The sequence below is a fragment of the Heterodontus francisci genome, chromosome 27, assembly GCF_036365525.1.
Source record: "Heterodontus francisci isolate sHetFra1 chromosome 27, sHetFra1.hap1, whole genome shotgun sequence".
Lineage (NCBI taxonomy): Eukaryota > Metazoa > Chordata > Chondrichthyes > Heterodontiformes > Heterodontidae > Heterodontus > Heterodontus francisci.
This window is the reverse complement of record NC_090397.1, coordinates 32,162,886-32,189,243: the sequence shown is the minus strand read 5'-3', so window position 1 is coordinate 32,189,243 and position 26,358 is coordinate 32,162,886. Positions and strand designations below refer to the sequence as shown.

The 26,358-nt window shown below is 41.2% G+C and overlaps 1 protein-coding gene across 4 annotated transcripts in view; it reads left to right on the top strand.

The window, feature by feature from the left end:
* The window catches only part of celsr1a (cadherin EGF LAG seven-pass G-type receptor 1a), a 403,243-nt gene extending 377,377 nt beyond the window's left edge, over positions 1–25,866 (top strand). For 2 of the 4 annotated variants that reach the window (XM_068059123.1, XM_068059120.1), the window contains 6 exons: positions 9,988–10,124; positions 11,325–11,425; positions 11,915–12,085; positions 13,537–13,782; positions 18,308–18,587; positions 24,420–25,866. In XM_068059123.1, the coding sequence (XP_067915224.1) occupies positions 9,988–10,124; positions 11,325–11,425; positions 11,915–12,085; positions 13,537–13,782; positions 18,308–18,587; positions 24,420–24,444 (960 nt within the window). In that variant the 3' untranslated portion in view covers positions 24,445–25,866. The remainder of the gene's footprint in view (positions 1–9,987; positions 10,125–11,324; positions 11,426–11,914; positions 12,086–13,536; positions 13,783–18,307; positions 18,588–24,419) is intronic. The other 2 variants (XM_068059121.1, XM_068059122.1) reach the window with 2 other exon arrangements.
* The last annotated feature ends 492 nt before the right edge of the window (positions 25,867–26,358 follow it).

Sequence of the window (26,358 nt, the reverse complement as noted above, 5' to 3'; positions counted from 1 at the left end):
GCCTTGCTTATGCAATAGTAGATGGTAGACTGCAAGATGTTGCTAATATCTCCAGCTGTGAAGGAGCTAGACACTTAAAAGTTCATTGCCAGAAGCACAGATGTCTTCCACATTGTTCCGCACTGAGATTCAGGAAGGAGAATTGCTCCCTGAACACTGTGGGTGGATATGGCCTCCTGCTGAGAGCCCTTCCTCCCCTCCTCATTCTCCCAGTCATGCTGTATTCCAAGGGGAATGTCTATGACTGCACCCATGTCTGGGCGCAGCTGATTTGTGCAGAAGCCTTGAAGTCAACCAAAAGTCATCAACACTTGTCGCACCACTCACGGTAGACTGTTGTGACTTTAAACATCTATGGAAAGCACCAAACGCGTAGAATAGTAGCAACAGCCAGAAGAAAATCAACCAGAAACTAACCTGTAAGTAGTTGATGATCTCTTTAAATATCCCTGGTTGGGGGTGGGGGAGAAGAGCGGTCCTTCATGCTTCTGAACACATGTTCGGCTGTGCAAGTTTAAGAGAGGGCGTCGGCTGGTGTATGAATTTCCAAATGACAGTGCCGACTGCATGTCAGGGTTGCACGCTGATTGACATCATGATCTGTCTGCTCTGCATGCTTCCTGTTGACACCAGCTGCCTGGGTGCTAACCCCTTCACCAATATGCCGTTTGGCATGATTCATGGCACAAATGTGCACACGCACGGCAAATGTCATTTTGGTCCCCAAATTGCAGCCATAGTGTCCAAATAATGGGCACTACTGAACCCAGTTTCGCACCCATATTCTGCATTAATGTGCTTTGTCTATGTAAAATAAAAATATTTGACACAAGCTAAGTTCAGATATTTTTGGTGAAGCTTGAATACTGAAGTCTAAAAGAAGTTGTTGGTTGACCTATCCAATCTGAAGTTAAATGATGGTTGTTCATCACTGAGCTTTTATAGCTCAATGTTGACAGTTTAATAGATGTTAATTATTCCATTGTCAGATTGCAGTGTTAAGTTTGTAAAATCATCCCAGTCCCAATCAGAAGGTGCTGGAAGTTATTACACTAGGACATCTGCAGACAGCTTTCTGGATTCACAAGTTCAGCCTACCTCAGCTCCATCAAAAAAAATGACATGTCCCTCTTCATAATATCATCCTATTGAATGAATCTATGGTTTCGGCTTCCAGAGCTGTATCTGGACGACTATCCCAAGTATTGGTTGCTCCTTATGGAAAGAAGTTTCTTTGACTCTGTCCTTTCACCAGTTTTAGCTATAGTGCCTTGTCTTATCTTGAAGAGGAACTCGAGATTTGACTCTATATCATTTAATATTTTGTGCACTCATATGAGGTCCTCCCTAAATCCCCTCACTGCAAGCCTAAAGTCTCAGTTTCTCTGATCTCAATCCAAGGATCAGCTTCTTTCTGTACCATTCCACATCTTGAATATTTTCCCAATGCTTGCTGACCAAGGCTGAACACAGTGCACAAAGTATGATCTGATGAGAGAACGGTGCAGTTTTAGCATGATCTTGTTTGACTAATGGACATTGATGTTGTGGAAATTTGTACCTGGGAACAGTTACAGCATTAGCACAGGAGGATCTCAGAATTAGAAGAACAGGCTCTGCACCCATTTTCTACCACACTATACTTCCACGCTTCACTGCGTTATATGTTCGTCCTTGATCCAGTTCATGCTTTTATCTCATTGTGATCTCAAATTTCCTGAAAAATATTTAAATGAGAGCCGAACACTTTTTTTGGATTGGTGCCAGCTTTTCTCCTTTCTGCTTTCTTGCCCCCAAATGAAATAGAAGCAAGGGAAGCCCTTTGGGTGGAGGCAAAGGGTTTTGATCTAATTTTAGCAATGTTTACATATTGTTTTAGTATTTTTATAATAGTTTTAGTAGGACTTCTTCCCCTATTTCTAATATTTTGATTCAGAGGACAATTTGTTTTCACTCAAAGGAAGTTTCTTTTTAAGGTGCATCAGATTCAGTGTTCGCTGCTTGTAGTGATACAAGATAAAAGGATGCAAGCTGGTGAGATAACCAATCATACCATGACAATGGCAATGACCATAACCACTGTCTCAGCTTGCTCCAGATCAGCTGAGAGCCAGTTACAGAGCTTTGCCAAGTGCAGCCAGATTACAGTTTAGGGATGACAATGCCAGTGGCAGGCGAGGTCAACACCGCTCTCAACTATTATGTTCATAGCTTATCAGATATGGCGAAATCAGCTAATGTGCTGCTCACACGTACATCAAACAGATGCATCCATTAACATGGCCAACGCTTTTGTCTCCTTTACCATTAAACAGAATGAAACAGCTGTCTATGTCACTGCACTGCTGCATTTCCCACAGTACAAGGGGTCACTGATGCCACATGCTCAACTTGAAACCCTCCCTGAGTGTCAGTAGGTCACCATGTTTGTGTTACAATAGCTTGATAAGTAAAACTCTTGGAAAGTGTGTCTGAAGCCAGGCTTTCAGTTGTAAGTTGCAGCTTTATCGTGTGCACCACTGAAATATGGACCTGCAAGAGATTCAATGCAAGAGCATTACGGTTGTGGTAAGCCTAACATAGCAGGTAGTGAATGTGCTACAGCTTGACATGCAACATTTGTGGCAAAGAGTGTTGGACCACAGGCCTTATACATGGCACTGTAGGGTGCGCCAGACTCCCTAAAGCATGCAACCTTCTCCCACATTTATTGCCAGGTCTTGTTCTGCTTGTTTACTGGCTTTTGCCAGGCATGATGTACTGCTGCCCTGAGAGGAGGGTGCCCCTGAGTGCCAAGCAGGACAACTTCTTCTTGCGCTCACCTCAGGCAGCAGCAGCACATCCATTTCACTGGCCACCAAATGAAGGCTCATGGGCTGTATCACTCCGCAGGCTGGATTTTGTTCTCCCGAAGGCATCGGCTTCCTTGGCGGGGGTGGTGGGGGTGTCCTGAAGATGGATCCGGGTGAGGCCCACCACGGACGTCAACACCTTGAGGGTCCAGCCCGATCCTCCCGGCGACAGCGAGGCTCTGTGGCGGGCCCCCTGCTGCTAGGCAATGGGACCTCAATTAAAATATTCAAATCAATAAAATGAATACATTTAAATAGACTTACCTGCGATCTTAAGGGCCTGCTGTGGTCTTTGGCATGGCGGCTGGCACTCCTGTGCCTTTAAATGCCTGTCCAGGGAAATGTGGCACCACACTGGTGGGTAGTGGGGAGAAGGTAAGATTTTCAGTGCGGGGACAGAGTCAGATAAACATAATGGGTGTAGGGGATGGTGGGAAGAGTTGACCTTTAAACTTTGTGCAGTTTGTGGGGGGAAGGTCAGATGTAAAAGGTAAATGTTTTGTGGGGGAAGGGCAAATAGTTACTGTAATTGTTATTGGGGGTGGAAAAGGGGCCTTAGAAATTTATTTATTTAATTTTGCGGGGTTACTTCTTTAAAAATTTAAATGTGCCGTCAGGGCTGGCTGTTCTTTAAAAATAGCACCGGCACACAGGCAGCTGACGCCATTGCCGGTGAGGAACAGCCCGCCCCCGCCACATGATGTGGGGGGTGGGCTACCCCGGTGGGAGATTGCAGCGTTTTTTTGGCAGTGTCCCGCATGGGCGGGCTGCCATTTTTTGAGCTCAAATCTAGCCCCACCACTGGCTCACAGACTCTGCTTTGTGCTTGATGTTGATTTTGTCTTCACTTGATTTTGGCATGACATTTTTTGCCTCCAGACTTAAATGCAGCAAGTTTTTACAAAGAAACCCATTTCATCCTTTCTCAATGTTTATCCACTTTTTCCTCAGTAGATGCAGTGATCTGTGCTTCAACTAATACTAGTGGCAAAGCATCCCAAGCTCCAATAACTCTCTGTGTAAAGAGATTTCTCCTAATTGCTTTCTTCAGTCCCTTTGTGACCATTTTAAGTTCATGACTGTTCATTGCTGACTTCCTAATTAGAGGCAATAGTCATTCCCTATTGACCCTGTCAAAATCTTAGTCATTTTAAAGACCTTCAATAAATGTCCTTCAAGCTTTTTCTGTTCCAGTGAAAATAGACCTGGTGGTGACGAATAGTTCAAAATGTATGGCTGAATTTTGGATTCAAACTAGGTGAACAGTTTTTCCTGTCAGCTGTGTGCACTCATAAAATTAACCCCTAGAGCTACACTTAATCTTCTTCTTTGGCCTCCTTATCTCGAGAGACAATGGGTAAGCGCCTGGAGGTGGTCACTGGTGTGTGGAGCAGCGCCTGGAGTGGCTATAAAGGTCAATTCTAGAGTGACAGGCTCTTCCACAGGTGCTGCAGAAAAATTTGTTTGTCGGGGCTGTTACACAGTTGGCTCTCCCCTTGCGCTTCTGTCTTTTTTCCTGCCAACTGCTAAGTCTCTTCGACTTGCCACACTTTAGCCCCGCCTCTATGGCTGCCCGCTAGCTCTGGCGAACGCTGGCAACTGACTCCCACGACTTGTGATCAATGTCACAGGACTTCATGTCGCGTTTGCAGACGTCTTTAAAGCGGAGACATGGATGGCCGGTGGGTCTGATACCAGTGGCGAGCTCGCTGTACAATGTGTCTTTGGGGATCCTGCCATCTTCCATGCGGCTCACATGGCCAAGCCATCTCAAGCGCCGCTGACTCAGTAGTGTGTATAAGCTTGGGATGTTGGCCGCCTTGAGGACTTCTGTGTTGGAGATACGGTCCTGCCACCTGATGCCAAGTATTCTCCGGAGGCAGCGAAGATGGAATGAATTGAGACGTCACTCTTGGCTGACATACATTGTCCAGGCCTCGCTGCCATAGAGCAAGGTACTGAGGACACAGGCCTGATACACTCGGACTTTTGTGTTCCGTGTCAGTGCGCCATTTTCCCACACTCTCTTGGCCAGTCTGGACATAGCAGTGGAAGCCTTCCCCATGCGCTTGTTGATTTCTGCATCTAGAGACAGGTTACTGGTGATAGTTGAGCCTAGGTAGGTGAACTCTTAAACCACTTCCAGAGCGTGGTCGCCAATATTGATGGATGGAGCATTTCTGACGTCCTGCCCCATGATGTTCGTTTTCTTGAGGCTGATGGTTAGGCCAAATTCATTGCAGGCAGCTGCAAACCTGTCGATGAGACTCTGCAGACACTCTTCAGTGTGAGATGTTAAAGCAGCATCGTCAGCAAAGAGGAGTTCCCTGATGAGGACTTTCCATACTTTGGACTTCGCCCTTAGACGGGCAAGGTTGAACAGCCTGCCCCCTGATCTTGTGTGGAGGAAAATTCCTTCTTCAGAGGACTTGAACGCATGTGAAAGCAGCAGGGAGAAGAAAATCCCAATAAGTGTGGGTGCGAGAACACAGCCCTGTTTCACGCCACTCAGGATAGAAAAGGGGTCACCATGTTGAATTGTGCCTTTCATATTGTCATGGAATGAGGTGATGATACTTAGTAGCTTTGGTGGGCATCCGATCTTTTCTAGTAGTCTGAAGAGACCACGTCTGCTGACGAGGTCAAAGGCTTTGGTGAGATCAATGAAAGAATGTAGAGGGGCATCTGTTGTTTACGGCGTTTCTCCTGTATCTGACGAAGGGAGAACAGCATGTCAACGGTCGATCTCTCTGCACGAAAGCCACACTGTGCCTCAGGGTAGATGCGCTCGGCCAGCTTCTGGAGCCTGTTTAGAGCGACTCGAGCAAAGACTTTCCCCACTATGCTGAGCAGGGAGATTCCACGGTAGTTGTTGCAGTCACCACGGTCACCTTTGTTTTTATAGAGGGTGATGATATTGGCATCGCGCATGTCCTGAGGTACTGCTCCCTCGTCCCAGCACAGGCATAGCAGTTCATGTAGTGCTGAGAGTATAGCAGGCTTGGCACTCTTGATTATTTCAGGGGTAATGCTGTCCTTCCCAGGAGCTTTTCCGCTGGCTAGAGAATCAATGGCATCACTGAGTTCCGATTTTGTTGGCTGTATGTCCAGCTCATCCATGACTGGTAGAGGCTGGGCTGCATTGAGGGAAGTCTCAGAGACAACATTCTCCCTGGAGTACAGTTCTAGGTAGTGCTCAACCCAGCGGTCCATTTGTTTGCGTTGGTCAGTGATTATGTCCCCTGATTTAGATTTGAGGGGGGCGATCTTCTTGTTGGTTGGCCCAAGAGCTCTCTTAATGCCATCATACATTCCTCTGATGTTTCCGGTGTCTGAGGCCAGCTGAATATGACTGCATAGGTGTTGCCAGTAGTCGTTTGCGCAGCGCCTGGCTGTTCTTTGTGCAGTTCTTCTGGCTGCTTTAAGTGCTACGGATGTTAACTCGCTGGGGGCTTTCTTGTAGTTCAACAGTGCAATGCGCTTAGCGGCTATGACAGGTTCCAGCTCTTCATTATGAGATTGAAACCAGTCTGCATTTCTCTTCGCACTTTTGCCGTAGGTGGTCAAAGCTGACTCATAGATGGCGTCTCTGATGTGGGCCCACTTGGTCTCAGCATCATTTCTGATATATTCTATCCCCCTGGAAAATTCTGTATCCTTCTAGGTTTTACTCACTTCCATTTACTGAGGTAAGCCAGGTTTTTGTTATTCCTATTAGTTTCCCATTACTACAACTGTCTGTAGTTAGGCATTTTGTGTAAATGTATCTTAATAAAATTTGACACTGGGGACTATGGTTGAAAGTTGGATCCAATATTTCTTGCTAAATTATTATGCTCCTACTGGGTGTCGTGTGGGTTCTAAGAACATGAGAAACTACATTAGAAAATTCCTTATGGGAGAGAATTTAAGAGCATCTAAAAGGCTGCTGAATCCATGAGGTCCAATCTTTCTGTCAATCGTGTGCAATTTGGCCTATCATTGCATCAGCCTCTCTTATTTCATCATCTGAGGGAGGTGAATAACAACAAGTAAAACATCTAAGAACACCAAGCTCTATGAAATTTCTTCCTGAGGCCTCTGCCCAACCCAATGAATCGCCCAAAAATCACTCGGTAATTCCAACCCACATTATTGAACCCTGACCAACTGCATTCCACAGATGACATTTCCATGGGCCCAACAACACAAGAACTACTGTGCTCCATAAAATATTCAGTGGTTGTGAAGGTACTGGTCCTTACAACTTTCAGTCTTACTCTCAAACAGATATTTATCTGGCTCATTTTTAGTGTAGTTAATTACCATAGTGTTAACGGATCTTGTTTCAAATACTCACTACTCTGGGAAGGGGTAGCTTTCTGCTGATCTGTGGTCTCTCTTCAGGCTTGCTGATTTTATACTTGCTTTCTTTAGTTCTGTACTCACAGTCAGAGTTAAATAACAAGACCTGAATTATATCCCCCTTAATCTTTTTCTGCGTAAAATCAGTTTCAGTTCTGAGAGAGTTTCCATCGTGTAAAGTACTCAATCCTAAAACAATTCTCATTGGAGCGCATTTAGAAAGAGTCATGTGTCAACGTCCCATTAGAGGTAGGGTGCCCAAAGGTGCACACAGTGTTCTGAATGCGATGTTATTAATCAAGCTTTGTTTCATTTTAGTAACTGCTGCCTTTATTTGCTGACCAATCTTTTGCCTGCAAAATGTTATTTTCATTGTAATGCCAGTTTATTCAAGTATTGCAGGTTTTAAAGTGAATTAATCACTTCATCAGATCTCTTGTAAATGAATTGCCAGGCACTATGAACAAAGTGCCTAGTTAATAAAGAACATTATCTCTCTTGGTGATAACCAAAATGTTAGCAACGTAATTATATCTTTCTATGATCAAGTTCAGTCTCCAGTCACACCTCTAACATCAGTCAGGTTCACAGAAGCAAAGTCAGGTAATTGTCGAACTAAAACATTATTTGTAAAACCAGAAGGAAAATTTAACAGACCAAAAGAAAAGCATGAGGGAGATTCATTTGTTGAGAGGTTGCAAAACTACTGAGAGGATTGAGGGAAGAATTATAAAATCTTGTAGCATTGTGTACTAACACAACTACAAGGCTACTTCTCAATGTATAGTCATACAGCCATTATCAAGATTAAGTAGTGAAGGCATCCAGTGTGTTAATCTGTGTATCAAATGATTTGACTATATGCAGGTGAAGGGTGTTAATTGGGGTCTTAGTTGAACACTTCTCAGCAGACAGTCACTGAGACTGGGGTTGGGGTGGGGAAGGGAGGTTTGAATGAGGAGCTACATGTTTGTAATCCTTTTACTCTGCATAATAAATGTGAAACTGAGTAAATGTAGGCTCCAGCATTATCCTTCCATAACAAGCTTTCTGGAGTTTAACACAGTGGGCTTGCGTGTTAAATTAAGTCATACAGCTGAAGTGGTGTCGTCCTCTTTGTAGCATTATAACAGATTCTGATTAATTTCAATATATTTATGACCTAAAAAGATAAATTTATATAAAAGAAAAGAAAGACTTGCATTTATATGGCACCTTTCATGACCTAAAGATGCCTCAAAGCACTTTACAGCCAATGACGTACGTTTGAAGTGTAGTCCCTGTTGTAATGTAGAAAACATGGCAGCCAATTTGCACACACCAATGTCCCACAAACAGCAATGTGATAAAGACCAGATAGTCTGATTTTGTGTTGTTGATTGAGGGATAAGTGTTGACCAGGACATTGGGGATAACGCCCCTGCTCCTCTTCAGAATAGTGCTTTGGGATCTTTTACATCCACTTGAGAGATCAGACAGGGCCTCGGTTTAACATCTCAACCAAAAGACAGAAATGAACGGTAGATAGTTCTGTGTTTGAAAGCTCCACAATAAATTGATCATAATTTAAAATAATATATATTGTAATATTTTGAACTGTAAGATGTAATATTATGAGACCACATTGCCAACAGGGAGCCTTGCCCTCGCGCGCTGCATATTGGAAATTCAGGTAACACCTGCAGAGTGGACTGGTAAAATTGCCCTTCAGATCCTAGTGCCCCTCTATTGGATTAGTGATATTATGAACTATTGCAAGGTTATCAGATATGGGATAGTGGATTGATTGTCATCTTTGCCATTTTTTGGCTGTGTGGTGACAGGAACGGTCTCAATACCCGACTAGTGTCACCAGCAAGGTGTCCAAACCATCATGAGTCGCTGACCCGAAACGTTAACTCTGCTTCTCTTTCCACAGATGCTGCCAGACCTGCTGAGTGGTTCCTGCATTTCTTGTTTTTATTTCAGATTTCCAGCATCTGCAGTATTTTGCTTTTATTATTATGATGATTTGAGCCTCATTTCCTTCAATATTCCAAACACTGATAGGCAGTATGCTATTTTAGGGAGGCAGGAAATTCGACAGAGTGCTAGCCTGAGGGACTGGATGCATTGGGGAGGGTGACAGAGACCATTATTAAAGGGGAACGAGGATAGCAGTGAGGCACAGGGAGAGCAATTATGTTCATTCTGCTGCCCAAAAAGTGCCAAAAATTATGTTTTTTTTTGTCTCAGTGCTACTTCCAGTGACTGCTTTAAGTGATGCTGCTTTTGGCTTATTCTTGCTTTATGTAATGAGTTAGTTCAGCAGTTGCCACACTTAACTGCACCAGAATGACATCAGGGTCCTAAATCTCCAATTTGTATTCAGTAGTGCAGCTCCCACCTATTTCTGGCAAGGGCCATCTAAATTGAGGCCTGCTCAAAAATGGCAACAGGCATCTGGCGGAGGTCAGTGCTAAGTTTATTTGTCATTTTGGTCTTGCTGCCACCCCATCCCTGCTTAAAAAAAAACTGGGGTGTTTGAGACACCAATACCAGAACCATTGAAGCACTTCCAGAATATGGTGAATGTTAGATTATGATTGTCGATAGTACACAATCCATGCTATGTAATTGAAGATCACTGCTAATCGTTCAACAACAGTTCAGTTTGCCACAGGAAGCATCAAATGTCACATGCTGTAATTGGATCATCCTGTCTTCACCCATATGCTTGGTGACTGAAAGCTACCGGCTAGTTTAACAGGTGGAATTAATGGATAGAATGAAACTCTGTGCTCTCTTCCAGCGGTCTCTCAACTGTAACAACACATACGTGGATGAAGGACGAATGTACCGCACTGCCATTGGAGAGTCTACAGCCTCCATGGAGAGCACTGTCAGGTCAGCCAAGAGCCACAATAGCTGCATTGCTTCTAAACTCAGGTAATCAGGTGGAGGGTGCATGATTCTGATCTTTTCCTGGTATACTTCTAACATAACAAATTGCATGGTCTATTACCATGGTACTCTGTTCATTTGCTTAGTCTAATTCTTATTTGTGTCTAGTAATCTTTCTTTTACAATATCTAATTGCCCATGCTTGCATTTACCCAGTTTATTACTACTATCTATGCTTTTAATTAAAACTAAACCCTTGCAATGAGACATTCAAAACCATGACAATGTGATCACTTGGCACCAGTCATTAGTTGATGAGGTGTGTTAATCTCTGGTTAAGTACTACCTGAGGCTACGTAAATCTACTTGGAACCCTGACAGATAGTCACTGAATAACAGCATTGTGAGTAAAAGAAAGAGAGCTCTAAAATTCACATGACTACATAGGACACCTACATAAGAGGAAGCCGTGCAGTGGAGAAACTGGAAAGGGCTGAATGATTAAATAGCAGAGCTGGCAAAGACATCACTAGTGTCCTATATTTTTGAAGAATTGAATGTGAAGTCAGCCACTGAGAAGAGATAAAGAATTCCTGCATCTAATTGACAGGAACATTTTCACAAGAACATAGGAAATATCCTACACTGCTCATACAGATTTAGTGGTTGTATTTTTTTTCCCCTTTCATTCTTGTGCTATCACCCACCCAGTCATTGAATTCAGAAGTTTTTCCTCCTTTAAATTTTGTTTTGTAGTGTTATCCTTTTTTTCCAAGTTATTGTTAGTTGTCCCAAAAAATAGCTTTTCAGCATTGCCACTGTGACCCACTTAACAACTGTTGAATAAATATTAGATTTATGTCAGTTTTCCCATCAGTGCAGCCAGTTCCAACAGTCACTTATTCTCTTTAGACAACTGGCTGCAGCCCTTTCATTTGGCTCATGATGACCAAATGATCTTGGGTCACATATCCTCTGATCCTCATGAGTCTTGACCTGGGACTGCTTTTAAAAAATGGAAATTCTCCTCTATTCTCCAAAATTGACCCTCCTGTCTAAGGTTATTCGATTTTTCTTGTGAAGGGAAAATGTTTTCTTCTTTATTAGGATTGCTCATCCATTTACTTAAAACAGGAGGCTTCCAACCTGTGAACTACTATAGCCTTATCATGCCTCTGGTTGTTTTGCTGTCTCACTTTGACCAAGTTGTATTAATACTGAAAAAAATTCTGCATCTTTTCTTAGGGATGAAGCTCAGAGAGTGAGCTTATTATCAAGTCAAGCAGAAGTTGGCCATACAGAACCAGATTCTTCAATATTCCACAAAAAAATAAAGAAACCTGATGGTAAGGCTCTTCAGGTTAATACATCTGTATAGTCCATTTATGCAAAATGTCTACTTTAAAAATTATTTAACAGTTTAAGCAATGATAGTAATATTCTGAATATAAGGTTTACTGATACAGAATAAATACAAATAATTTGAAGTACATTGGATGAAGTAAATACTCCTTTTGCTGTCTGAGGAAATCTATGACAATCCGTTCAAAGGTTGTAACTAATTATACTCCAGTACAAGTTGTTGTCAGAGGTTCATACAATGGTATCAGACCTGTACTGGCAGTACGTAATCCATGGGTCCAGGTCCACTGTAGGTCCTGATCTACAATTGTACTGTAGCTTCTAATGGTATTGGTGTTCATGTTGTGAATTTGTGGATGATAAGTAAAAACGGACTGGATCAATAAATATTGAAGATTGTCAATTAGTCGTTATAACATGCTTTTCTTTTTCTAGCTAATGGATTTTTTCTCCCACTTGTTTCTATTTTCCAGAGCCAGATTCTGACTCAGACAGTGAGCTGTCCCTGGAAGATGATCATAGCAGCTCCTATGCTTCTAGCCATTCGTCAGATAGTGAAGAAGATGAGTTTCAAGCGGACCCCAACTGGAAGCAAGGAGCACCTAAAAATAATGAAAAAAATCCCATACACAGTACGCCAAAGGGTAAGACAAATTACAACAAGTAACAGTAAGAAAGAAGTGGTACTTGATTTCTATCAGTCACATAATGAGCTTGTCTTGGTGCATGGTAGTTCCACTAACTGAGATTCTGCCTCCAAGTAGAGGTAAAGGTTTTTCAGCCTGGCATTTGCCTTATTTGCTTACACTGAGTCAGTCTAATTGATTCTTAGATGGGCTGGATTGGGGGCAATTTGTGGACAAAGCTTTCCTTCCAGGGGAGATAGGAAGTCTCATATCAGCATACTGCAAATTGAACATTAATGATAGTGTTAGGACCAGGTGAGAAAGGGGTCTAGGGTTTCCCTCTCAGCCTTTGCCTGATTTAACCATTAACAGGGTTTAATTTTAAAAACACTGTTTTTAGCTCCCCCCTCAGTGAATCCTTGTTCACTGCTTTCCAATTCTAAGGCAAAGAAATCAATCAGACAGGTTTTCTTAGATTTAAACAAGGTAAGGTGGAAGTTTATTAATCTTAAAATCTGATCGGTTAACGACTACAAATATGCGATGCGACCACGGTAGCACGCATATGCGATAAACACACGCAGATAGAGACAGAAAAAGTAACAAAAATAAAGGGGAAAAGTTTGAGGCAATAGCTGGGTTTCTATTTATGGTCCTTTGAGTTCGATGTAGAGTCTTTGGTTGCCAGTATGTCTTGCCATTTCATCGGGGCCCAGTGCACACTTTAAAACCTGTTTCGATGTAGGAGTCTTTTCTCTATTGAGGTTTAAGTGACTTCGGTGGATCTGGAAGTTAGTGGGAGAGAGAACCAGACAGGAGAGAGGCTCTTGTTCCAAGTTCAGTTGCAATCTGCAGTCTGACCCAATCTGCAGTCTGTCCTGTGAGCAATTCAAAACCAGACCTGGACAAGCAGGTTAGTCATGTGACTTGCTTTTTTAACAAACTCCTGCGTTTGTGGATTCCAAAGCTCTTGGTGGGGGGAGATGTAGTGCTAATATACCTCACTCTTGGCAGGTGGGACAATAGTCTGAGAGCGATCCATGGTCCAGAGAGTCCTACTCTAATAGGTGATTTCAAAAATAATCCAGATTCTTGGCATGCACCTTTGGAAAACTTGATCACACACACAATGACAACAGCAACTTTCATGTATAAGGAACATTTAACATTAAAAAGCCCAAGGTGCTTCATAGAGGCGTAACAAGACAAAAATGGAGGCTGAAAATCTGAGTAAAGTAAGGGGATATTGGGGGCAGGAAGACAAGGGCTCCCTTGATATACAGTGCATTGCACTGTGGAGTGCCCACAGTTTCCTGTGTAATGGGCACCTTACACTAGAATGCCACAGTAAAATATTTAAGTCCTCAACATTCATATTAAATGTCCTTTAAGCATAGGATTGATATTCCTGGTACTTTTGTGAGTGTTGCTTATTTCTAATTGAGCTTTAACCTCTATTACCCCAACAGCTGAGTCCATGCCCAATCATGTGAAACATTACTGGCCTGCGGAGTGTACAACAGCCAGTGACAGTGAGGAACATGGAGCATCTGAGAAACTGAAGGTGGAAACAAAAGTAAACGTTGAGCTGCACAGAGAAAATAAAACAAATCATTGTGGTGACATTCCTAGAGGAGGTGAGGATGAGCTGCAGGAAAAGGAAAGCACATCTGCATCTCAACCAAACTCCAATCCACAACCAGAGCAAAGAAAAGGCAAGTATTCCTCTCAAAATGAAAAATGTAACTTTACTCTTCTACAAGGTGTGTAAGTGGGATTTTTTTTCTTTTTGTATACAGAATAAATAAACTTAAAGTTTGAAACAAAATATACAGCTGTTCATAAAACTTTTATTTTTTATAAGTTTTAAAGATTAGTATCTTTTTGTTTTGAAAGCAATCTGCTGCAAAATGTAACATATTTGTATTGCATCTCATTCAGTTGCCTAAAGTTAAATGGAAGGCAGAGAAGGCTAATGACATATATCTAATGTTAGATCAAAGAGCACATATTTAAAATCTTGGATCTGCAGTCACTCCAATGAATTTAATAATTCTCAACTAGAACATTAGACAAAGGAATACCTGATCCAATTGATACTAGTTTAATATTTACACTGGAGATGAGTTTTCAAATTTTGTTTGGCAGAAGACTGTCCTTTCCAGTGCAGATCAATGGGACAGAATTCTTTTCTCTCTGCTGGTTGTAAGGGTCCGATGTGAAATTCATAATCTTTGAAATATTAGAAATTTTTCCAACACTCCACACCAATTAAGAGTGAACGTGGCTGGTATGATATACAGGTTTCCAGTCACAGAGACCAGTGGTTGCTAGGAGGTGGTGCACAATAGTAATTCAGGTGATTCAGCAGCCGGTGTTCCTCTGTGACTTTCATTGTGAGGCAGCAACTGCCTTCTACTGGACCTCCTCTGTCAACGTAACAAGATGATAAACTCATAATGCAAGGAATCAGGACAATCTAGAAATTTTGTTGTAATAAATCGCTCCTCTCTCTTCCCAGAAGAGCATGTTGATAACGTGCCTGCAAAGATCCAAAGGGATAGGGATATTTGTAGGTAGAACTTCTGATAGGTAAAGTTCACCTATACAACTGTAATACCTTCATGTCTTTCTTCTTTGGCCTCCTTGTCTCGAGAGACAATGGGTAAACGCCTAGAGGTGGTCAGTGGTTTGTGGAGCAGCGCCTGGAGTGACTATAAAGGCCAATTCTAGAGTGACAGACTCTTCCACAGGCGCTGCAGATAAAATTGGTTGTTGGAGCTGTTACACAGTTGGCTCTCTCCTTGCACTTTTGTCTTTCCTGCCAACTGCTAAGTCTCTTCGACTCGCCACTCTTTAGCCCCGCATTTATGGCTGTCCGCCAGCTCTGGCGATCACTGGCAACTGACTCCCACGACTTGTGGTCAATGTCACAGGACTTCATGTCATGTTGCAGACGTCTTTAAAGCGGAGACATGGACGGCCAGTGGGACTGATACCAGTGGCGAACTCGCTGTACAATGTGTCCCTAGGGATCCTGCCATCTTCCATGCGGCTCACATGGCCAAGCCATCTCAAGCGCCGCTGGCTCAGTAGGGTGTATAAGCTGGGGATGTTGGCTGCCTCGTGGACTTCTGCATTGGAGATACGGTCCTGCCACCTGATGCCAAGGATTCTTCAGAGGCAGCGAAGATGGAATGAGTTGAGATGTCACTCTTGGCTGACGTACGTTGTCCAGGCCTCGCTGCCATAGAGCAAGGTACTGAGGACACAGGCTTGAAAGTCTCAGACTTTTGTGTTCCGTGTCAGTGCACCATTTTCCCACACTCTCTTGGCTATTCTGGACATAGCAGTGGAAGCCTTTCCCATGCGTTTGTTGCTTTCTGCATCGAGAGACAGGATACTGGGGATAGTTGAGCCTAGGTAGGTGAACTCTTGAACCACTTCCAGAGCATGGTCGCCGATATTGATGGTTGGAGCATTTCTGACATCCTGTCCCATGATGTTCGTTTTCTTGAGGCTGATGGTTGGGCCAAATTCGTTGCAGGCAACCGCAATCCTGTCCATGAGTCTCTGCAGACACTCTTCAGTGTGAGATGTTAATGCAGCATCGTCAGCAAAGAGGAGTTCCCTGATGAGGACTTTCCGTACTTTGGTCTTCGCTCTTAGAATGGTAAGGTTGAACAATCTGCCATCTGATCTTGTGTGGAGGAAATTTCCTTCTTCTGAAGACTTGAACGCATGTGAGAGCAGCAGTGAGAAGAAGATCCCAAACAGTGTGGGTGCGCGAACCTGTTTCACGCCACTCCGTATAGGAAAGGGGTCTGATGAGGCACCGCTATGCTGAATTGTGCCTTTCATATTGTCATGGAATGAGGTGATGATACTTAGTAGCTTTGGTGGACATCCAATCTTTTCTAGTAGTCTGAAGAGACCACGTCTGCTGACGAGGTCAAAGACTTTGATGAGATCTATGAAAGCAACGTAGAGGGGCATCTGTTGTTCGTAACATTTCTCCTGTAGCTGACGAAGGGAGAACGGCATGTCAATGGTGGATCTCTCTGCTCGAAAGCTGCACTGTGCCTCAAGGTAGACACGCTCAGCCAGCTTCTGGAGTCTGTTTAAAACGACTCGAGTGAAGACTTTCCCCACTGTGCTGAGCAGGGAGATTCCACGGTAGTTGTTGCAGTCACCGCCATCGCCCTTGTTCTTATAGAGGGTGATGATATTGGCATCGTGCTACTGCTCCCTCGTCCCAGCACAGGCAAAGCAGTTCATGGAGTGCTGAGAGTATAGTAGGCTTGGCACTCTTGATTATTTCAGGGGTAATGTCATCCTTTCCAGGGGCTTTTCCGCTGGCTAGAGAGTCAATGGCATCACTGAGTTCTGATTTTGTTGGCTGTATGTCCAGCTCATCCATGACTGGCAGACACTGGGCTGCATTGAGCGTGGTATCAGTGACAACATTTTCCCTGGAGTACAGTACTAGATAGTGCTCCGCCCAGCAGTCCATTTGCTTGCGTTGGTCAGTGATCTTTTCCCGTGATTTAGACTTGAGGGGTGGGGGGCGATCTTCTTGATGGCTGGCCCAAAAGCTCTCTTAATGCCATCATACATTCCTCAGATGTTTCCGGTATCAGAGGCCAACTGAACAGGACTGCATAGTTGTTGCCAGTAGTCATTTGCACAGCACCTGGCTGTTCTTTGTGCAGCGCTTCTGGCTGCTTTAAGTGCTACGGATGTTAACTCGCTGGAGGCTTTCTTGTAGTTGAACAGTGCAGTGTGCTTAGCGGCTATGAAAGGTTCCAGCTGTTCAAAGTGAGATTGAAACCAGTCTGTATTCTGCTTCTCATGTTTGTCAAAGGTGGTCATTGCTGAGTCATAGATGGCGTCTGTGATGTGGCCCATTTCATCTCTGCATCCCCTGCAGGAGTGTTTTGAAGGGCTTTTTCAAGTGAATTTAGAAACTTATGTACCAGCTGTGGATAAGAAATTCTGTTAGTGTTGATGCGCAGCCGTTCTGCTTGGAGTGATGTAGCTTCTTTGGTTTGAGTCTAACTTTGCTGCACACCAGGGAGTGGTCAGTGTCGCAGTCTGCACTGTGGAAGCTGCGTGTGATTTGGACACTGTTTATAGAAGCTCGCCTTGTGATGATGAGGTCCAGCTGGTGCCAACGACGTGATCTTGGGTGTCTCCATGAAACCTGGTGACCGGGTTTAGTGTGAAAGAACGAGTTGGTGATGCAGAGGTTGTGTTAGGTACACAACTCAAGCAGTCTCTGTCCATTCTCATTCATCCTTCCAATGCCATAGTGCCCAAGGCAGGAGGGCCATGAGTCATGGTCGGCCCCAACCCTGGCGTTAAAGTCCCCCATGTACCTTCATGGATGCTGTTTTTAAGTAGGTGCTAACCTGTTTAAAAACCTGCTATTCAACTCAGCACTGGTCATTAATAAATGTTCATTATGACCACTTTATACTGGAGCAAGTACCAGTTAATTATTGTTAATATCAGATTGTTTAGTCTGTTGTAATTGTACAGTACAGGAGCAGATTTAAAGCGTTTACAAAAAAATCTCATTTATTTCAGTTGTATACGATATTACTCAGATTTTATGCAGAGAATTGTTATGAATGAAAGTAGTATGTGTTTCTATATGATTATATTTCAGTGGGTGAATGAGTAGTAGCTGCATGGAATGACAAGAGACCCTAACCATGCAAAATAGTAGAGAAACCTCTTGATGCATGTTTTTCTGTCTATGTAAAACTTATTTTTTTAAAAATGAATCCATTGTTGTTTTGTAATGACAGTTTACTGAAAGAACTTTTCACTTTGCTCAGAGAGGAAAATATCCCCTCCTCCAGTCTTAAAGTTGTTGATTGGACTGTTCTTTGCTACTGATAAAGTTTATGTAAAATAAGCTTTTCTGAACTGGCCCATTTATCATAATACAAGGCTCTTAATGGCATCACTTAAATCCCAAATGAGAATGGTTACCACAAGTCTCGGCTAGATCAGCTGGATGGAGTGAAGATTAGTCTGCTACTTTCACATTCCCCAATCCACTGGTCATCTTTAGAACATTGATTTGACATCATTGGCTTCCGTAGTCTGGATATTTGATATTTGAGTTGATATTTGAACATAATTGACATGAATTCTTTGATATGTTCAAATATTGTTTTAAGAAATAGTTGGCAAATTATTACTAAATTTTGCAATTCTTTTCTGTCACAGGTATCCTTAAAAATAAAGTCACTTATCCACCACCTTTAAAAGAAAAGAATCGGATAAATCAAATACACAATGAACTCTCTAATTGTAAAGCAACAGCTCTTTCCTCACGGACCTCCTCCATAGGGTCCGGCGATGGCACCCGTACAGCCACAGGCACGGGCATATTGATAAAGCAGCCAAGCAGGCAACAATTACGAGACCAACTAAATGGGATGACACCTATACCCATGAGTATTAGAACGGGCACAAGCACGGTCCATGGAGACACCTCCGATTCAGAGTGAGTATCCTGGGCAAAATGGAATATTTGTCCTGAGCTAAAGTAAACAATACAGCCTGTGGTCGGGATAGTGGATCCCACCATTTTTAACATTTGCACAAATGCCTTATGGCATGTCTTTTGTTGAAGTGTTCATTAATTTTTAAAAAGTGTCACAATCATTATGGTCATCAAGCCCATTATTTCAAACAATATGCACTTACTATTTTACTTTTGCCAATCATCACAGTTCCTCCGGTTCCAGTATTCATTATAATTATCCTCAACTGTTTTGTAAGTATTCCAGTTGTCACTAATTTGATCCCTGTGTCATTGTTCATTCATTGACCCCAGTTTTGCTATGATTTACTTTTTTCTTAAGGGTTATATGAACTTTCACATTCCTTAAAGCTTTCTTGATGAGTGAAGAAGAGTCTGTTTACATTATCTATACCTGTCAACTATTTAAATGCTTGGGTAACACTCCTCCAACTATCTTTAATCAAATGAAAATAAATTCAGTAAGATTAGAATCTAAATCTTACAGCCCTCTGTAAATTTCCTTTGAAAGTAATGTGCACAAAATATTTCAAATTTACAAATTGTAATAAAATATTAAGACTTAGTTGAAAGAAATGAATAAATATTTGGCTTAAAAGGCAATTGTAAGCCATAGGAATATTTATAACCAAATATAACCCAATACACCATGAAACACAAGATTCCCATGCTGCTGGAACCATTTTCATTGTGAAAAGCCAACAAGTCAGGTTGAATAATGGAAATGTGGAGATGGATAGATATTCTACAGATTTATTTGATCACCTTTGTGGGTCACGGAGCAATTATACAGGAAATTAAATAAGTGGAGTGGAGTCTGCAGTAGGGTCAGCTAGTGCTTTGTGGAATGATTTGGATTGGTAAGGTAACTGGCCTTCTTACATTACATGCTTAGTTATGTTATTATGAAGGCATGTCTATGTGAGCAATCATATTCTGTCAAGATTGGTTCCACTGTTAATCAGGATAATAGAATTCTTTGCTCCTGTTATTGGCTGTACTGTTTATGATTATGATTTATATGTTCTACACTTGGGCGAATATGTTAACAGCGCCATTCCTGAATCTACTGCCCTGCTCAAATTGATTTTAAGGCAAATATAAACCCAGAAATTTCTTTCTCATTCCATGATTAAGACTTTTATTTTGTAGCTGTTCTCAGATAAAATACATCATTGAAGATCAGGATTTTTTTTAAAAGTACAAATTTATCTTCAGGATTCAGGCTGCTTCCTTGGTCTGGACCCCACTGGTGGGAGTCACTTTGACTAGGCTGCTCCATCAGATATGCAACAGGAGACTGGCAAAACCTCTGTGTATTTTTATGCCCTTAGATGAAGTTTTAAGTGAAATATCATACTATTCTAAATTTGCATAGATGGCATAGTTGATAGAGTGGTATGTCTTAATTTAGTTTTCAAATGTACCACCTTTTCCCAAACTCTCCCCCTGCCCCCACCCCACCATCAAGTTTGGAGTTGTTCACCCATATCCAGCTGCTTTGCTTTCTCTCCCAATCAGCAGAAGTGGTTATTGTATCACTGGCAGTGTAAGAAATGGGGTCAGGTTGTAGGTGGGTGGGAACGCACCCAATCTTTTTAGCTCCTCTTTATAACTTGTTTAGGTGTCCTTCTGCCTTCTACGGGTCTCCAGATGCTCCACATGTTCCCTGGCCACAGAAGTTCACAGGCCTCTATCATAAATGGGCTCCAACTACCCACTTAAGCAAAAGAAACATTTTGGAAATTGTACCAAGTCATCCCACCATCTTCCGTTTTGGGAGGGCTGAGCTTTACTGGATTCCCCGGCACCGCCTCCCAAGTTTCCAAGTGTTAGCATTTTCCTTTGTGGTGGAGCAAAAATAGAGACTGCAGCAGTTTGTCAAACTCAGAAATAAAAGTGAGTCTCAACTGCTGCTCAAACTAGGTAAATTGAGCAGTTTACTTCTGGCTCCAGTCAATTCCAAAAGAACCACTAGTTTACCATGAGCTGCAGCTTTTAAACATAAAAGGACTGTCTCACAAGATTGCCTCTTCTCCTTAAACCTTCAGTATTCACTTTCCTCCTCATGCCTAATTATCCCATAACTTTTTCTCACTGCTTTGGTTTTTGTCCTTATCTATTTTAAAAAAAATATTGGTGAATTTAGTGCTGATCAACGCAACAGATGTTCGTGTTCAACAATGGAACGTTTTTCTATTTCAGTACCCAATATACATTGAGCACTGTCAGGTCAGATGTAGTACAATTACGTACAGAATAAAATTGTCCCAACAATGAGTTAACCTGCACCTCAAAATATGCTCATACCATATTACTTTACTGTTTAGCCTGCTTAAATAAACAGCTTAACACTTCTGTTATAACTTGATCAAAGTAATATCATAGGAATATTTTGATCATTTGTATACTAATATCGCACACAGTAATTTCTAGGCATGTTTTTTTCCTGGCAGATTGATATTCAAATATTAATTTTGCTAATAACATTTAAAAATACTGCTGCTTCACTCTAAATAACTTTTTGTACCAAATATTGCAATTGTCTACACAGTGAACATGATCTTCGTGCAAAATGGTGACACCCATACAATAGTAGCCTGTTAATATTCCGGAAAAGTTTACCATAGTAATTAATCTTACTGTCTATGGTTTTTCCATAATGCTGGTGTCCTAGCAACAGAACTGGAAAAAAACGCATTAAACCAAGCAACTGAAGGAATTTTTTTTGTGTAACTTCTAAAGTACCATGAGATAACTGCCAAGATTATAGATGCCTAGAAGAGGTGTATGACTAGACACGCCATAAAACCTCACAGACACTGCATTCCTAGAACTGAATGTAAGGTCCAGAAAATGCCCGCTAGCTTTACTCAAGTAGTAGCTAGCCTATTTAGATTGGTTACTTGGCTTTTACGTGCTAACTGCTAGATACTGTATGTTATACTGTGAGGTACAGTGTGTCATAGAACAGCAGACTGTCCCTTAGATTGCTTTCTTCTAAAAAAAAATCTTTGAACCTATCTTTGATTTTAACTGCAATGTGTTACTATTTAATCATTGTTCATGTTTTTGCTTCTGACCTGATTTCTTTTCCCCTTCCAATTTTCTCTATCTTTTTAAACCTCCCCTGCTGACGATGGTGACTCACACTAAAGTACCGATTCGTGATATATCAGTTATCTGGCTAGTCCTTGCATGTATGAATCTTGCCAGTGAATGTTGGCAGACTTTTCAACATGGTGTGTGTTGAATTTTGAAGGGGGCAGTGGTGAAATAACATAGAGCTGGATCTTGTCTTCAACCAAGGTCCACATTCGCACTTTGCAGCAAAAGTCACTGTGCAGTTAGGAGTGTGAATCCTGGCTGATCTTTTTTTCACCCTCTCCTCTTTCGTAGACCAATGACATCAAGGTCAATTGAAACAACCCCACATATGTCAACTCAGCCCAGATTGAACCAAAGCCTTCCTGTTCTGTACCTCACTACTTAGTAGATTTGCCCCTGAGGTACTGGAGGGAATGTAATTATTTTTGTTTGAACTTATTTTATTTGTGTAAATTATCATCTCTCCTTGTCTGTTCAAAGCATTCAACCCTGCTAGAGTGTGGTGCACGAGTCTCAACAGCCCTCCCTCTCCTGTACTTTGCTCACGTGTTTATTGTTCATGCATTAGCCCAGCCAGTGTATAGAGACTAACTATTTTACCATTAACAACATCATAACTATGCCAATCCTGCTTTGACTGATGTTTACGTGCATTTTCAAGCAAGAGCTGAGTATAATGATCAGGAACAGGAACCCTGGCTAATTTGCCTCAGAGGCACAGAGATCAATTTTAGCATACCAAACACAGTCACAATGGAGATGGCCAACACAATACAGACTAGGAATCAAGCTACAGGTTCTTTGGTCTGCTTGTTGCACACTGTCCTTACAACCTAACTCATTGGGAAACTGAGCAGATTGTTTTTAATATACTGTAGTGCATTTTGCTATTAATAATGCTTTCAGTTACATATTGTCTTATCCCACTCAACTATCTTAGTGATTTGTATAATTAATTAAGTTTAAAGTGTAGTGACGGTTGTATTAATCTTTTCCATTACACTGATAGAGATGTTTTACTTAGTTTATTGAGAAAGGACTGTTGTTGATGAGCACCAGAAAGCACATTAGCCAAGCTCCTCTACATCTTGATCTCCTCATCCCTTCGTGGCCTTGCCCTTCCCGATCTCTGTAATCTCCTACAGCCCCACAACCTTCCGAGATATCAGCACTCATCTAACTCTGGCCTCTTGAGCATCCCCAATTTTAATCACTCCACTATTGGTGGCCGTGCCATCAGTTGCCTAAGGCCTAAGCTGTGGAATACCCTCCCGACACTGCTTCGCTCCCTATCTCACTTTCCTTTTTAAAGACACTCACTAAAACCTACCTCTTTGACCAAGCTTTTGGTCATCTGGCTCAATTTCTCCTTATGTGGCTCGGTTTCATATTTTGTTTAAAATGCTGATGTGAAGCACCTTGGGGCGTTTTATTAGTTTAGAGGCGCTGTATAAATGTAAGTTGTTGTTGAGAATGCTAATTATTAAGGAGTGCCACTGGCATGAAAGCATTTGAACTCTTTCACACAAATGAAAGAATCCCAATTATTTATTCCATGACTGTCAGAAGGCGTAAACATGTTCTGGGATCAGGCTATTATCACTGTAATTCCCCATCACATTTACCATTTGGGAATGGAGTTTGAAGGCAAACTAGTATTGTTCGGTGATTCAGGTTTTTGCATGCAAGTTTTACCCTTGCAATAATACAATGATGTATTTTGAAGCAACTTACATAATTTTGTAAATTTTTAAGTAAATGGAAAAGAGATTTAGTAAAAGTTACTCATGAAGATTATAACTTCAGTAGAATCTAAATAATGACTGTTCAATCACACTAGTATATATTCACTGGGCATTTTTAATGTGGAGGGGAGAGACTACCCTGATCCACATCCAATTGTGGTTAGTTTGTGCTCCTGGTGCTGCTTCACTGTCACTGAAGCAATATCCTACTGGAATAGTTTAACATTATTTAAAAGTATATTGATATATTGTGGTGAGGCTATGTAACCATGGTGCCATGTTAACTCTGAAAATGTAGACTTTGTTGTGCTAATCTGTTATCACCATTCTATATATTGTGCTCTGAATTCAAACAAAGTGGGCTTAAAACTGAAATGTGTAATGCAAGTTGCATGCTACAGTAACACTTAACCCAACAATTTTTACAAGCTAAAACATTTCACTATTTTTAATGATTTTTCAATTTAATATAATTTAAGATCATTAAATAGAATGTTAACAATAACTTCACTTATTTTATCTGCAAATAATGATCAAAACATGCTAGTAAGATACATGAGAATAGTTTTGGTTTTTATAGTAAATTAGAAGGCTTAATTTGATGAAAACAATTTCAGGTGTTATTTTTAGTAAATGTGAGACATGTGAACTTGAGAAATTATATCAAAATACTGTCTTTCTAAAAGTAGAATATGAAATTTCTAATCTGGTGTTTTACAGCATTACCTAACACTGTATTACTTGTCTTTGTAAACTAACTTCCCTGTTTCTCACGCTTTTAAAATGAGATTGCACAGACTTTTTTAAACCTTCTCTGGTGTTTCAGCATTGTAATTTGAAACTGCATGCTAATTTCAGTATAACCTTTTTCCTTGAACTCACCTGTTAGTACCACATAACCATGATTCTGCATGTCTCCCCTTCCTTTTCTCATGTCCAGAGGAAGTAATGAAACCTCAATCTGACCCATCAGGAGATCAGAAGAATGATTGGACCCATGAGAATTCGCGCCATTGGTGATCCCAGTTCCTATGTACCTCAGACCCCACCACTGCAATGTGGTGTGTTGGTGTTGTCTACCTGAATAGGATTTTCTTCCAGCCAGTGACTGCAAATGGGCAATATGGCCCATGGAATGTAGAAAACTATACAAGTATCGAATTGGAAGGACAGGTACGTGTGGCTTTCAAGGTCGCATATTTGACTTGTGCCAAAATATAGAACAGATGTGTAACCACTGCGCAGCTCAACTGATTGTGGACTAATTGGAAATACAGAGGAAATGGACAAATCCCAAGGTAAAACCTGAAGTGCTTCTACTGCCCCATGTTCAGTCTTCTGTGTGGAATTGCAGCCGGCCTGATGTACTTTTTAAAAAAAATAGCACTATACTTTATACAATGCCTCAGTGACAAAAATTTGGCCTACATATTGGGAGTGCCAGTAAATCAGTTTGAACAGGATAAGTCCTACATGTTAGTTGAAGTGTTAGTCACATTAAATTCAGGCTGCAAGTGTCCTTCCATCTCATCATTTGCCTCGAGGGTAGGAGGGTGTGGTCTTAAAATGAATGCCTTTTGTACAACAAAATTCTAAGATGTATAGATACTTTTATATATTTTGTAAGTCAAAACTTCTGAAGAACTCATTTGTACATGCTTAAATTGCTTTGATTTTGTTAATTTGATTACAAGAGGTTTGCTGAATAGGTAAATCTTCTGACTTTTATAAAGACTAGAAGATTGCACAATTTTACTTGAATTTGGTGTGTTTATATTGTAAAGTCAACATTTTTTCTATTAAGAGAAAGCTGTAACAATTTATCAGAGAAATAGAATTTGAATGTGTAACTTCTAAGACAAAATTATTGGAAAACTTAGAAATGAAACAAAACCCATTTTTAGCTTAACAATGCACTTGAGCTTTTGTGTTGAGGCTTTTAAAAAATTACTTTCAGTACAAGCACCTATGTTGGTCTACAGGGGAGACAGGAGGGGGAAGTAAGGGAGAGTTCACCAGAGTTGACCAGGAAGGGTATTTGCCAACCAGTCTTTCTTGTTTTTATTTGGATACTTATGAATATTTGGCATTATTAACACTGTAGATTTGGTTTCAATTATTTTGGACAGAAACTGTCAGAACAATTCCCATTTGTATATTGTGACTCATCTGCTGTAGTAAATTCTTCTACTTTATTTCAGAATGTTTCTTTAAACTTTAATGCAGTTTTATTCATGGCACATTTTAAAACAAGATGTTTTTAAATTTTATGATGGAAACTGAACTTATAAAGAAAAAACAGATGTATGATATTTATTAACATGCAAAACACTGGAAACACCGTACAGAGAAACAGAATTGTAAAATAAAGAGATTTTGACTTTTTCCATCTGCCTGTGTTGACATCTCTGTCTACTAGACAGTCCTATGGAGGAAGCAGAAGTGCAGCAATACTGGAATATCAGTGTGCTGTGCAGTGGGTAGTAGGACACAAGTACTCCCACTCCTCCTCATGTATCAAGTTCTCAATGGATTGAGTAACTGAGCAGAGCTGAGATGCTTCCAACTTGGGAGAAAATAAGTTGGGCTATTGTTACATCTCTCAACAATGTTTAATGAGTACCATTGACAGATCTGCTTAGGGTCAGATAACCTTATCAAGAAATGATAGCCAAGTTTATGAAATTACAATTTTTCCACATTTTGACTTGCAAATCTTCAGTTTAGTTGCGTTATAAGTGTGTTTTCAATGGACATGACAGAAGTTTGAATATCACAAAGGTGCAACTAATCAATCAAAAAAATCACATAAACACGTGAACATGTCTCAAATCCACAATATTGGTACAGACTGCAACCACATGCAATTAAAACAGTCG